This window comes from Arvicola amphibius, chromosome 1 (assembly GCF_903992535.2).
Source record: "Arvicola amphibius chromosome 1, mArvAmp1.2, whole genome shotgun sequence".
NCBI classification, from domain to species: domain Eukaryota; kingdom Metazoa; phylum Chordata; class Mammalia; order Rodentia; family Cricetidae; genus Arvicola; species Arvicola amphibius.
This window is the reverse complement of record NC_052047.1, coordinates 18,530,112-18,545,221: the sequence shown is the minus strand read 5'-3', so window position 1 is coordinate 18,545,221 and position 15,110 is coordinate 18,530,112. Positions and strand designations below refer to the sequence as shown.

General features: G+C 37.1%; 1 protein-coding gene across 1 annotated transcript in view; it reads right to left on the bottom strand.

Annotated features, from left to right (window-relative positions):
* LOC119805519 (transmembrane protease serine 11C) overlaps positions 1–15,110 on the bottom strand; it is a 50,604-nt gene that overhangs the window by 20,870 nt on the left and 14,624 nt on the right. The window contains exons 4-5 of the mRNA XM_038317474.1: positions 6,892–6,959; positions 2,822–2,982 (exon numbers count right to left, since the gene is read on the bottom strand). Of these exons, the coding sequence (XP_038173402.1) occupies positions 2,822–2,982; positions 6,892–6,959 (229 nt within the window). The remainder of the gene's footprint in view (positions 1–2,821; positions 2,983–6,891; positions 6,960–15,110) is intronic.

The window sequence follows — 15,110 nt, the reverse complement described above, 5'->3', positions numbered from 1 at the left end:
TTCTTTCTTTCTTTCTTTCTTTCTTTCTTTCTTCCTTCCTTTCTTCCTTCCTTTCTTCTTTTCTGTCTTCTATTCTTTTGACTTCAATTTTTTATTATATTCATTAATTTGTGTGTATGTGTATGTATGTATGAGCGTGCATGTGTGTGTGTGTGTGTGTGTGTGTGTGTGAGAGAGAGAGAGAGAGAGAGAGAGAGAGAGAGAGAGATGTGTGATTCCCCTCTGTGTGCTGTAAATATGTTTTATTACCATTGGCTAATAAAGCTACTTTGGCCTGTGGCAGGGCAGAATATAGCAAGGTGGGAAATTCAAACACACACACATATGTATATATATATATATAGAGAGAGAGAGAGAGAGAGAGGGAGAGAGAGAGGCAGAATCAAGAAATGCCATGTAGCTGCTGAAGGAGACAGAAGCCCGGAATCTTTCCAATAGGCCACAGCTCGTGATGATACATAGACTAATAGAAATTGGTTAATTTAAGATATGAGTTAGTTAATAAGAAACCTGAGCGAATAGGCTGAACAGTGTTGTAATTAATACAGTTTCTGTGTGATTGTTTGGGGTCTCGGTGGCTGAGAATGTAAGATCAGGAGAGAGAGAGAGAGAGAGAGAGAGAGAGAGAGAGAGAGAGAGAGAGAGAGAGGAGTTCACAAAAGGGACCTCAATTGAGAAAATGTTTCATTGGCAAGTCCGTTGGGCATTTTCCTGATAATAAGTGATATGAAAGGGTTCAGCTTACTGTGGGCAGTGCCAGCCCTGGGCTTGTATTCCCGAGTTGTACAAAAAAAAAATCACACTGAGAGAGCCATGAGAAGTAAACGAGTAAGCACCATTCTTCCCTGGCTTTTGCTTTAGTTCCTGTATACAGGTTTCTGTCTTTGTGTTCCTGCTCTGACTTCTCTCAGTGTTGGAGTGTGACCCACAAGTTAATGAAAGAAACTTATTTGTTTGCAAGTTACTTTCGGCTATGGTGTTTATCGCAATAATCAAAACAGCAACTAAGACAACTTTCAAATCTATAACACATACATATTGAGCAGTTTTGTTTTCTCTGGATTAAAAACTCAGTAGTTAGTAGTAATTTGTGTTAAGCTTGTCTTTAAATGTTCTTTATGATGTATCAGTTCTCCAAAATCTTCACAATGACCATTAGAATTATTTTTTATTCTAATCCTTTTTTCTATTATGACATACATTATTAGACTAAGGCATTCAAATGTTAAGTAAATTTCTCAAAGTCATACAGCTAACATATAGAGGACTGAAAATCCAAATATCAAGCCATCTAATAGCAGATTCTGTGATCTTAGCCACTGCTTTATATTGCTTTTGTTTTTCCTACTCACATTGTAGGATACTTGTGCTATAACCAGTCATTCATTTAATTAGCAGCTCTAGCCAGTGACACGTAAGGCTTCGTCTTAAACATAGAGATTTTCTTGTATGTTAAGCAGCTTGTATGAAAAGGTACTTCACAGCCTTGATGTATCTGCTGTAAGTAGCTGAGCTAACTACTGATCATAAGAAGGTCATAGTTTTTAAAAAAATGCTGAAACAGAGACTTTGGCTGCCAAACAAATTTCAATATCTGTATGGCACAGACCTACTTACGTCTTGATCAGTGATTAAAAATTCATCTTGGCAAAGGCTGTCCTGAGTATAAGCACTGTATTAACATCTTCCATTGTGGTTTTAAGAGAACGGCTTTGTCAGCTGCTGAGTTTGCTTCTACATGGGTGAAAGCTCATTCAGTTTTATGAGTCACCAAACTTCTGAAGAAGGATGAAGGGGGGAGGACAGAGAATTTCCAAGACTGAAGACAAGAGCACAGCCTGTACTTAATCTGCTTAGTTTAACTGCTGACAGCGAGCGGTGTCTCTCGGCGTTACAACACGACTCCTAAGGAAAACCAGTTGTTTGGAAGAGACCACCAGACTCTATATTCCTCTGAGATCTTACTAATATTTTAAAATCTGGAAGGATTTTGGGAATATAATATCTCTTTTATGTCTTAGTTTATGTAGTTAGCCGATGAGTTTCTAAAACTATCCCTTTGGATGTTAATTCTCTAAAACTTGGAAGTCTGCTTTCTTACCGCCTTTTTTTGACTCTACGACATATGAGCTCCGTGAGAAGGAAGGCGGTGAGAGGAAACATCCCAGGGAAGTCACAACTCAGCAGGGACGCTTTCTTAGCCAGAAGACGCATGCGCGGAGTTTGCTTTTTGATGCTTTGATATTTCATTTAAGCGAAAGGAAAGATTACCCTGGGAGCTGCCACACCCATCTCCTAGCTGTTCTTGTAGAAGTGGCAATACTTTCCGTTTCAATTCTGTCCCCCCAATTTTCTGCTTTATTCTTATAACAGGATTTGTGGCAGAAACCGACAGCCTGTCCCAGAGATGATTGTACTATACCATACCCCCAGTTATTCTAACAAGCCCGGGATAAAGTTAACTCATCACTAAGAATAAGAATCAGATTATATGTGACCATGTGAGACAAGTTCCATTAAATGTATGTCGAGAAGGGAGATTTTTTTTTTTTTAAATGTTCCACCAATCCCGGCAGTCTGCATTCTTGAGACTCTCAGATCAGAAGGAGCCCTCATGACTGCAGAGTAAGCCATGGTTTAGGCTGTTATGTTTTGAAAAGGAAAAAGTCGTTGGAGATTCAGCTACTTTCGTAGTGTGCAAAAATAGCTATCATTTTATGCAGTACAATATTTAAAGGAAGAAATTCTGCTTCATGTGCATAACAAAACAACAAATTCAAATTAATAGATGAACATCATTCCATACCGTTTATATTCTTACCTGAAAATTTAAATGAGGAAAAATCTACAAGTAATCCAGTTTGGCGTTTGAGCTTCTGATACACAATGGTTTCAACGCTGTCCCAGAATTTTTCTACATTGTTCCTATAACAGGCTTTAAATTTCAACACAGCGTGTATCACGACTTTCCCATTGGCTTTGCTGTAAAACATAAACAGACAGATTGTTATCTCCCGAAGGAACCCCTATCATTCTTAGCGGTGGGGGTGAGGGGTTTGCAAAGAGGCAGTGGTTGACATAACACAGTAGAATGTTGTGTTAGCCATAGATTCCCTCCCAAGGGAGAGGAGACAACATTTTACAGACATGAGGGTTTGTTTTTCTTTTAGATCCAGGGAAACTGAAAACTGAGTATGAATTTTATATATCTAGTATCTGCCACTGTGATCATACAGCAAGTTGCTGTCATTCACCTTTCTTGGCTTTCATGCCCCAAATGGGATGATAATCCTATTTACTAGTTTTTCAAAAATATTACAGAATAAATGCTTCTTATTAATGGAGATAGAAGAACTTTGAATCCAAAATGTCCCCTACAAGTTGTCCTCCAACCTCTACACATGCACTGTGACATGTGGGTACCCAAAGACAAGTGAATAAAACAGTACTTCACAGTTTATGTTGTATTGGGGAACAGAAGTGTTTGATTGTGCTACTTTTAGTCATTAGTAGTGAATTTACTTAGGAATCTTGATTTATAAAGAAAAACAAATAAAGTTAGATTTTGTAGAGTTTCTTATTCCTCTAGCATTGAATTTTTTGTACACAGCCTTGAATGAGTGGGCCTTGGGTTACCTGGTCCCCTCTGTACTGCATATTTAGAAACCTCCCATTTAAATAAGGATCTTTGTATGTTTCTTAACTGTAGACCTGCGAATTTTACTTTTAAGGTTCTTAAATTTCTTTTCCAGTTTTCTCTCTTTAGAATGGGCAAGGATTTAATACAGGAAAATCACTCTTCTTACTTTGTCCAATTCCAAGTCATCAGCTTTGGGCATATATGTACATATGAGCAAAGCTAAATGGTCTCGGTAGTACATGTTCGCATGTGTGAGTTATATATGGGTGTACATGTAACAGTAATGATTAAAGATGAGATCTTGTGTTTTGGCAGATGGACACTGGAGGAGTTGAAGCCTGGACAGGGAGAGGGGAGTGATGCAGATACAGTGCTCATGTATGACATTTTCAAAAAATTAATAAACAAGAATATGGATACATTTTATAGAATACCCAGTTCTAACAACACATCCACAATACTTTAAGTGTAACTTAGTTATTACACTCAAATATTCATAAACTTTGATACTTTTTAGGGGTAAACTACTAACAGCGTTTAGAACAAGAAAAGGAGGTATATATGATAATCTAGTTTGAAATTGTAAAAGAGGCTATTTTGCATATTTATAAAATTAAATTATGTTATTCTATCTCCATTTATTGGGAATAGAACACAAAATTCACTTGAAAAATATTGAATGTTTCTTTCTACCACTCTCAGGATTGGACCCAGGACTTGGTGTATGCTGTGTAAGCTGTACACCATAGGGCTACACATACAGTCTCCAGATGGGGGAAGGAGTTAATGGTGTAAAAGGAGAATTTTCTTTGCTTTTTCTCTAATTCGTGTAGCCCTTTACATCACCACTACACCCTACATTATATTATTTTCCTTTACTTGTATTATTGGCCATTCATACAATTATTAAAAATAATTAAGTTTCTGAGTTCTAAGATCGGTTTTATACATTGATGTGTAAATACAGTAGTAAATACTTTTGAATTTTATGAAACTCTTAAGACTACACACATGATAAAACTTACTGCCATTTGCCTTTCTTGGCTTTCATGCCCCAAATGGGATGATAATCCTATTTACTAGTTTTTCAAAATATTACAGAACAAGTGATTCTTATTAATGGAGATAGAAGAACTTTGAATCCATAGAAGTTAATGAAAATTATTTGTTAGTATAAATGTATTATAGAAGATGAAAATGCACAAACTATACATTTTACAAGGGGGTCACTGTAACTGATTACAGAGACAGCCTAATATGTATAGCTTTCTAGTTCTGTGTCTTCCAATGTTCTGCTAGGACTTAAAAACTAAAGGTTCCCAGTATTATCAATTTTATGTACTTTTTACCTTTATAGGCACTAATTGATGATTTAATTATCTAATTAGTTTCTTAATTACTAATGAGAACACAAATTGTGTTTTATTTTTCTTGAAATTTCCTAATGCCCAGCAGAGCTCACAACAGTTTCTTTTTTTTCTTTTTCTTTTTTTTCTTTTCTTTTTTTTTTTTTTTGGTTTTTCAAGACAGGGTTTCTCTGTAGCTTTGGAGCCTGTCCTGGAACTAGCACTTGTAGACCAGGCTGGTCTCGAACTCACAGAGATCCGCCTGCCTCTGCCTCCCGAGTGCTGGGATTAAAGGCGTGTGCCACTGCCGCCCAGCACAACAGTTTCTTGAAATGAAGAATAATTAATGCACATTAAAACTAAATTAGAATATTCTGGATATTATTTCCTGTTGAATTTAAAAATCTAGTGACCAGGAATATATAATATGTGGCAAATAGTTTTGGAAGACTGTTGTTAACTGGGATCTGTTTTTTTGTGTGTGACAAATAATTATCTCCTTTATCAACTTTTCTTTCTATGAACCCCCTTGTCACAGAGGTGGGATCCTAGAGACATTGCTCCCCACATGGTGAAATACTGGAACTCCTAACTACTTGAGTTTCTTTCTGTTCATATCAGTTTCCTCTGGTTCTTTGTTCTTTATCAATATATGTGTCAACGTCTTTACAATGGATGAAGCTATGAAACTTGACTTCTGAGGGTTCCAAAACTGAAGGAGGGAAATCGATATGCACTATACATGTATTTCATGAATGTTTAGAGTCTAATGCAAGCTGTTGAATACCCAGTCCCTAGGTGATTTTTCACCTATTATTTGTACATTTATTTTATCTGCATACTTCTTAGAGAGATGCTTTCAATATGTAGCCTTGTGTGCCTTGAAAGTTGTGATCCTCTCCTTCCTCAGCTTCCTAGTCATGGGATAACAGGAATGTTTCATGTGTCACAACAGCTTCTGTCTCTTGGGTGGAGGACTAGGATGGTAAATGAATTCGATTTTTAAGCAAAAATACCTAAATGCATTTTTATGTGAACTATCCCTACTTCAATATCAAATCCAGTTTTTAATTTGTTTGTAAGCCAAAACATACTTTTTTCAAATTAACCAAGACATTCTGCAAGGCTTTCTTCATTTTAAAATGAAAATTATTTATTATTCAATTTCTGTGTGTGTATGTGTGTGCACACATGTGTATGTGCACATGTTAGCATTCATTTTATTTCAGAGTTATATTAGGTCATAGGACAGTTCTCTAGTGTCAGATCTCTTTGGGATCCTACAATGGAACTTGGGTCACCAGACTGTGCCCAGTGCTTTACCCTACATGTCATCTCAATGGCCCTGTCTTATTCATGTCAAAAATTTTAAGTATACCCTCAATTTTATATTTACTTTTTGATTTTGTGCCCTCAAATAAAGTAGACCATTTAACCTTTATCTGATGCTCATAATTAGTTGGAATTCATGGTTGTAGTTTAGTCAATTTATACTTTTACTATTTTTAGATTTATTTATTTTATTTTATGTGTATGAGTGCCTTTTTGCATGCATTTATATGAACTATGTGCAGGCAGTACCCTTGGAGGTCAGAAGAGAGCGTTAGGCCCCGGAACTGAAGTCATAGATGGAGAGAGTGAGCCAGCATGTTAGTTCTGGGAACTGAACCTAAATCCTCTGCAAGAGCAACAACTGCTTTTATTAATGAGCCATCTCTTCAGTAATCATTTTCCAAAAAACGATAAAACATTTCCCTTATATATATATAGAACACAGGGAGCTTTACGACACTAAATTCATTTTTGTTTCAAACTTAAAGTTGCACACCACACAAGCACATTTTGTTGGAAGGCAATGTAGAAAGGGAGACGAAACTGCTTTTCATTCTGCTATGCTTTGCATACCTTACTTGGACAGTGTGAGATTTGACGTACTGTTTTCTCAGTTTTGATTCGTGAAATGTTTCATTCATCTATTAAAAAGAAAAAAGGGTTAATGACATGATTTTAGCTTTTTAAAAAGGTTTTTATCACTTTGGAAAACTTGAAATACACCTAAAAACACACAAGAATACAACAAAGTCATCCAGTTTTGATCTCATATCACCAAATACATTTAATTTTACTTATTTATGAGTCACTGAGATTAAATATTACTAATTTTCATAAAACATGTAATGTTCATGTCTTCCAAAAATAATGAGTAGGAGCATGGTAAATTATAATACTCATTTTGAAGTGGTGAATTCAATGTACTACTGGATATGATGATATTATTTTTCTTCCATGTGCAAATTTTACTGAATATCAATGTAATAAAAGTAGTGTGCATAGAGGAGATGTTTACAAATTGTATGTGTGTGTGTGTGTGTGTGTGTGTGTGTGTGTGTGTGTGTGTAGGCATGTATGCTATGGCAGACCTGAAATACATATATGGCAATCTATCTTTTTCATTTTTCAAATATGTGTTGTTGGTAGGTTTAAAGGGAGAGTGTAGGTCATAGGTATTATTGAAGAGAAAAGGGGAATATGGGTGGGATACTTTAAGGGGGGAAGGGAGGAGGGATAATATGGAATGAGAAGGAAGAGAGCAAATAACACTAACAATGTCTGAAAAAGCCATGAGAAAAACATTATTGTATATGCTTACATATATATATACATATATATATATGTAATATATTGGAGTTAAATTTACATGGGGTGATAACATACACTCCTCCATATACCTAACTATCTGACAGATAGTAAGAGCCCTAACAATCTAACAGAAAACCCAGTTGTGTGAAACCTTCTTTTGTGTTGTCAGTCAGGGGCTTCCAAGAGACTCTAAACAGTATGAGAATGGCTATTGTCATTGCCACTATTGCCTCCCAGAAACTGAAGGGAAGACCCTATTGCACTTTGGACATAAACTTGGAAGAATCAAAACAACCTGGAAGCCTTGTCCCTGAAGATTAGTTCTCATTATATCTGAAGGAACTATACAAGCTGTCAAGGGACAGAAGCAATCAATAGTCCTAACTAGCTATAAGTGTAGGAAGCATGAGGCTAGTCTGCCGGAAGATTCCCAATGGTGCAGTGTGGTCGTTATACCTTGGGGACAGGGATAGCCAACAGGTGTCTAGCTGGACTTAAAGCCCGCTCAGTGTAAGGAAATTCATGCCTTTTAATGTAAGCATAGCCAATTACCAATGTAATTGTACTAATTTACTGAGAGGTCTTATGAAAAACTCTTGTTGATAGAGGTGGAGGAAGGGTACTTAACTACCGGGGTAAATATGAGTTTTTTTTTTTAAATCTTTTTGGATAGTTACATGGCAGCCTTTCTTAAAATTATAATCTTACTGGTTTTATAAATCTTAGTCTAGAAACTTATTAAATGTGAAAAATTGTGAGGATACAGGTGGATTTTTTTTTAAAAAATAATGCCTATTTATATTAAAGTCCTGAATCCAGCAGGTACCCACAATATAGAAGCACCTGAAAACATAATGCTGTATGTGGTGGTTGGAAAGAAAGTGGCCCCCAAAGAGAGTGTCACTACTAAGAAGTGTGACTTTGTTGGAGGAAGTGGTGGCACTGTGGAGAAGGGCTTTGTGGTCTCATACATGCTCAAGTCACACCTAGTGTCTCGGTTCATTTCCTGTTGCCTTTGGATCAAGATGTAGACTTCCCCAGCTCCACATCTGCCTGCACATCAATCACCATACACACATCAGCCATGCTCCCAGCCATGATGATAATGTACTGAACCTCTGAAACTGTAAACCGTCACCTCATTTAAATATTTTTTTAAGAGTTGCTATGGTCATGGTATCTCTTCACAGCAATAGAAAGCCTAACTAAGACACTGTATCTCTACAAAAGAACATTTTGGAATTGTTGAAAAGAATAATTGACCTTGTTATTAACTTTGAGGAAACTATGAGGATTAATGAGAATAAAAAACAGTTTAATGACACTGCATATTGTGAACACATTTTGACAAAATACTGGAAAACAACATTCGTCTCTATGTTTTGCTTTTCCAAATATGTGAGAATAGTCAGGAGGATCTGGGAGGAGTTTGGAGTAGGGTGACCATGATCAGAATGTATTGTATGAAAAACATTCTATTTTCAATAAAAAATTTTAATTTGTGTGATTTTATTTTATTCTTTTTATGTAAGTTTTTTTAAAAAAACTTTTAAAAATTGTACATATGTGTCTGTCTCTGTGTTTGTGTCTTTGTAGGCCAGAAGAGGGTGTCAGATTCTGCCTGAAGTGGGTGCTGGGAACTGAGCCTGAATCTTCTGCATGAGCAGCAGGTGGTTTTATCCATGGATCCATTTCCCAGTGTCTCAAACAAGAGCTGTGGTTTTTTATTCTTTATATAAGCATGTACAAAATTGAAAGTCTTTATAGACTTTTAAAGACAGTGATGTGACATCATTTTCTTTTTGAGAAGATCACTTTAACGATTGTGTGAATGGATTATGAAGATATCAGGATAATAGCAAAGATAGCAGTTTAGAGGCAATAGTAGGATTTTTGGAAAGAGATGGTAACAGTTAAGGAGAGAAGTGGATAGGTTTAGGTTATATTTTGGAGGTGGATTCATTGTGATTTGTTGATTTTGAGTATTCCATTGTTAGGGTTTTAGATGGAGAAACTAGATTGTTTTTTTTTTTTTTTTTTTTGCTATTTACTGAGCTAGATAAGACCAAAAAAAAGAAGATTAGATTTTGGGATTGAAGATCAGCAAGCTAGCTTTTAAATTGTGTTAAATTGTTGGTTTAGTGTGAAAGTTCATAGTAATATATCCAGAGAATGGCAAAGAGAAAGGTGATGAGGAGACATGAGAAAGGTGAGTTTGACTCTGAGTCACAATTCATATCTGCAGATGATAATGAAACAGCAAATTCAAAGGAGAAAACAGTTCATCAGCATGATTAAATTATGGGGAAAGGGTGTGTTATAGAAACCAAGAAAGGAGGTGTGTGCAGCAATGAAGGAGTGTTAATTGTAAGAATAAGGAACAATGATTTGGCAGCAGCAAGGTCTTTGGTGCTCTTCTTTTAAGCACTTTAGAGGGCTTGTTGAGAGATTCCCAATGGATAAAGCAAAGAAGATACAGGGAAACAGAAAACATGCTTGCCTCTTCAACAGAGGTTTGCTAAAGGAAACATGAAATTAATCCGGAGAAAAACATAGGTTCAGAGAAACGTTTTAAAGATCTTATGATATACAATCTAGTTCATGAAGTAACTGAAGACCTCAAAATACTATCCTGCATTCTAGAAGGACAATAGCATTGCTATGTCTTTTTTCCTTGTGGAAAAGGGAATCCTAGGGAAAAGATAAAGCTATTTAATTACTTATGTGCTCAGAATAATTTCAATGTTAACTCATCTGTGCTCCAGAAATAATTATGTGGATTGTGTAAATCTAGTGCTTCCCCCCTTAAACAGTTCATCTTTCCTTTCTTTTTATGCCATTTGCACTTCAACTATGTTTTTTTTCTCTGCTTCACAATGTTATTTGAATGTGGTTAGCATTGTCTGGCATCATTATGTTGGAGATATTTGGAATAATAGAATCTGGGGAACATACTAACAGTTACAAACACAGATAAAATAAGATTATTTCTAAAGGTATTATAAGGCAGAGATACCATGTTGATGGGATGGATTAACAGTTTGAAACTGGTAACAATAGGTTCATGGAAATCTGTTAGTTTGGGTTGTTTATCTTAAGAAAGCTGTTGTTAATCTATTAGACTGTAATATTGCTTCTTATACAGTTTCCCGCATTCTTATCAGTTCACAAAACATAGCCTGGTCTACAAGAGCTAGTTCCAGGATAGGCTTCAAAGCTACAGAGAAACCCTGTCTCGAAAAACAAAAAAACAAAAAACAAAAAACAAAAATATTTTATTGGTCTTGCCATGTTACAAAGGATTGCAAGATAATGTATCTCTAAGTGAGAAATGCTGTCATACAAAGGAGATAGAACACATCTAATAGTTTGGCATTCCCAAAGTGAAGGGAATGTTTGGGCTGCCATCTCTTCTTATTTCACAACGATTCCTGAGGTAGAAGGGTCCTGAACATTTAGGACTGGTTGTTTTATATCTATATTTTCCAGTTGTAGAAAAGAATACTGGCATGGTAGCAATCTTTCATGTTGCCTTCTGTGATGGTTAACTAGAATCACTTGGGAAGAATAATCTCAATAAGGTGTTTTCTGTATGGGGTTGGCCTGTGGGCATGTCTATAATGGATTGCTTTGATCAAGTTGCTTGATGTGAGAGGACCTAGTCCACTGTTGGTGGCATTATTTTCTAGGCCTGGGGATCCTTAAATGTGTGGGAGTGGAGAGAACAAGCTGAACAGAGGCAAACATGTGACATATGTGCAGACATTTCTTTCTGCTCTTGACTTTGGCTGTGATGTGAGCCGCCTCTTCAGGCTTCTGTTAGGTTAATTTCCCACAATGATAGGCTATAACCTGGAATTTGTAAATTAAAATGAATACTTTCTTCTCTAAGTTGCTTTTGATCAGAAAATTTTATCACAACAGAAATTAAACTGGAAAACTTTTAAAAACTCTTGAAATATAAATAGTAGTGCCATCATGTTTGTTGTATTTGATAAATTTTGAGTTATCGTATTTCCATTATGGCTAAAATCATAATAGAGAATGGCTTACTTTTAATGCATGCAACAAATATTATGTTTTAAAAATAGACAATATAGTAACACTTGAATTTAAGATTCTTGGCTTTTATACTATTTTTTGATATATTTTGAAGCTCATAGAACTGAATGTATGCTAACATAATTTTTACTCAAATTGCAATATTTGCTATCCTATATTAAATGGAACAGAAAACTATTGTTATTTACTTTATTATTAGTTTTTTAAAACTAACATGTTTTTAAATCTGATGAATCACCTAAAGAACCTGTCATTTGGTAGACTGCATCAAAAAGAGGCATATGTCTAAAGGGGCATATGCTCCTAGCATGCTCTTGTTAGCTTAGGGGAAATTTTATTTGATGAATTCTCTGGTTATATGTATAACTAATGTGTCCCTTACCCTTGGATACTCCAGTAAGTGGTTTAATGTATGAGGTTGGCTGACTGTATGGCTGCTTTGACCATCTATAAACCAAAAGCATTTATGTGTTGAAAATCATATTGCATTGAATTAAACACATTGGATTATTTATCTGGTTATATTAACTTCCTACAATTTGAAGTGTGCTCAAAATGTGAGAGTTAGCCAGTAAGAGGCTAGAACTAATGGGCCAGTCAGTGTTTAAATGAATACAGTTTCCATGTAATTATTTCGGGTAAAGCTAGCCGGGTGGCCAGGCAGGACGAAAAACAGCCTGCTCCCCAATTACAACAGAGTGGCACCCAATGTGGGGCTCAAACCCATGACCCTGAGATTAAGAGTCCCATGCTCTACTGTCTGAGCTAGCCTAGCGGCCAGGTGCCGGGTGCCAGGAATGCAGCCTGCCGCTCTATCTACAACAGGTATATGTTGTTTTCAAGCAGGTGTCTTGAAAGCTAGGAATGGGGTTGTTAAATAAACTGGGAGGAGGACGTCATGATCACTGCTTAACAAGCAAGGATGATGCAATATTAGTTACACCAATTGTTCTAGAGCCGTGGTTTTCAACCTATTGGTCACTTTTGATCCCTTTGGTGGTCAAATGACATGTCCACAGGGATTGCATATTAGATATCCTGTATATCAGATATTTACATTGTGATTCCTAACAGTAGTAAAATTATAGTTATGAAGTAGCAATGAAAGTAATTTTATTGTTGGGGGTCATTACAACATGAGAAACTGTATTAAAGGGTCACAGCATTAGAAAGGTTGAGAACTACTATGCTAATATGCAGGGGCTAATTGATTTGAATGTATGGTCTTAAGTTTGAGCTTGTCTTAAGACGATTTTTTTAGAAATTCAATATTGGCATGGGTGCTATGGGAGTAACCATGATTTAAGGCCTTCTTTACAAGATGAAACCCATTCCTGGCATTATTATTGAACCAAGAGCTAGCCAGATCATAAATTCTAGAAGAAAACCTATCATTGCGATTATGCTGCTAAATGAATATATTAAACTGACTCTCATTATACCCATAGGTTAAGGCTATCTTTTTAAAAGACTGACGAAATAATGGGACTTCGGCTTATATCACATTTCACCTTTTGTGACGTCTGCAACATCTTATTGTGTTGGCATTTGTGATCTAATGTCCACATAAAGAAGCTGAATCGACCCAGGTTTCCAGGGAGACGCCCCCAGTTAGTTCCTTGGGCAGCTGAGGAGAGGGAGCCTGAAAAGGCCAGTTCCTATAGCCATACTGATGAATTTCTTGCATATCACCATAGAACCTCCACCTGACGATAGATGAAGAAAATGACAGAGCCCCACCTTGGAGCACCGGACTGAGCTCCCAAGGTCCTGATGAGGAGCAGAAGGAGAGAGAACATGAGAAAGAAAGTCAGGACCGTGAGGGAACCTCCAGCTGGCGACAGATGGGGAAGGTGACTGAGCCCCACATTGGAGCACTGGACTGAGCTCCCAAGGTCCCGATGATGAGCAGAAGGAGCGAGAACATGAGGGAGAAAGTCAGGAACGAGAGGGGTGCGTTCACTCATGGAAACGGTGGGACAGAACTAATGGGAGATCACCAACTCCAGTTGGAATGGGACTGATGGATCATGCGACCAAACCCGTCTCTCTGAGTGTGGCCAACAGCGGGGGCTGACTGAGAAGCAAAGGACAATGGCTCTGGGCTCTGATTGCTCTTCATGGACGGGCTCTGTGGGAGCCTTCTCAGCTTGGTCGATCACCTTCCTGGACCTGGGGGGAGTTGGGAGGACCTTGGTCTTAGCATAGAGTGGGGAACCCTGATGGCTCCTTGGCCTTGAGAGGGAGGGAGGGGAGGTATGGGTGGAGGGGAGGGGAGGGAAGGGGGAGAAGGAGGGGAGGGAAGGGGGAGGAGAAGGGGAGGGAGGGGGGAGGAGGAGGGAAGGAGATGGAAATTTTTAAATATAAAAAAAAATAAACCATGAGAAGAAAAAAAAAAAAGAAGCTGAATCGAAGGAGAATTAAGGAACTCAAGTCATACAGCTAGTAAAACACTAATTTTGGAATTGAATACGGCCCTTGAGTCAATTTCTTTCTCTTTTTTTGTATTTTATTCTTTTCATTAGTAGCATTCACTGTCTAAAATGATTGACTTTATTATGATATTTTCATGTAGGCATATTATGTTTTGCTTGTTTTGCCCTGGACCACATTCACATTCTTGTCCTCTTCCCACCCATCCATTGGGCACTTCCCATTCCTACATATCTATTTTTAAAGTCTGGGTTTCACATAGAAAAGAAAGAAGCAGTAATTGTCACTCTGAGTCTGGCATATTTCACTGCAAGCTTTTTCTTCGCCACCATACTATATTGCTTTGTCTCATTTTTGCCCTAAAGCTAAAGGTTGATTTTTCTGCCTTCATTTTCTGATTCTTTCCATGGCAGAAAAACACACCAGGACTTTCAGGGACTGACTTATTGAAAACTTGTGCATAGTGGATGCTTTGGAAGGACTACAAGATTAGTAGTCAGACAAGCGAGGTCTGCAATGTCCTATCAGGAGATTTTGAATGGCAGATGGATGACGTCACCACTGCTTCTGACACTGTCAGTCTGGTTAATTTAGTTACTTTAGTTTATTATAGTAGTATCTGTGATAACAGACCTTTTCAGCCCAACAGAGTGAGACTCTTGTTTGAACTTTTAACCTGGTGAACATGAACAGAAAGCTAATTCCTAAGCAAGAGGTTTGCCACCTTCCCTCAACAGGGAAGACATGCAAAGTGGTCTTTATTTTGGTTACATTGTCTTTCAGATTGGCCAGGCTTCTTCTTCAAGGGACTGGTTAATTTTTGAATCAGAGGCAGCATGACATAAGTTATGCATCTTAGAGATCAAACATATATTACTAATGTAATTGATCAATTAATTAGAACTATCTACTCTTTTTCATGGATCATTTTTCTCAGGGTTATTTGAAATGTGTCCTTTTGTACATTTCCATGTTCAAGTTTTCAGAGG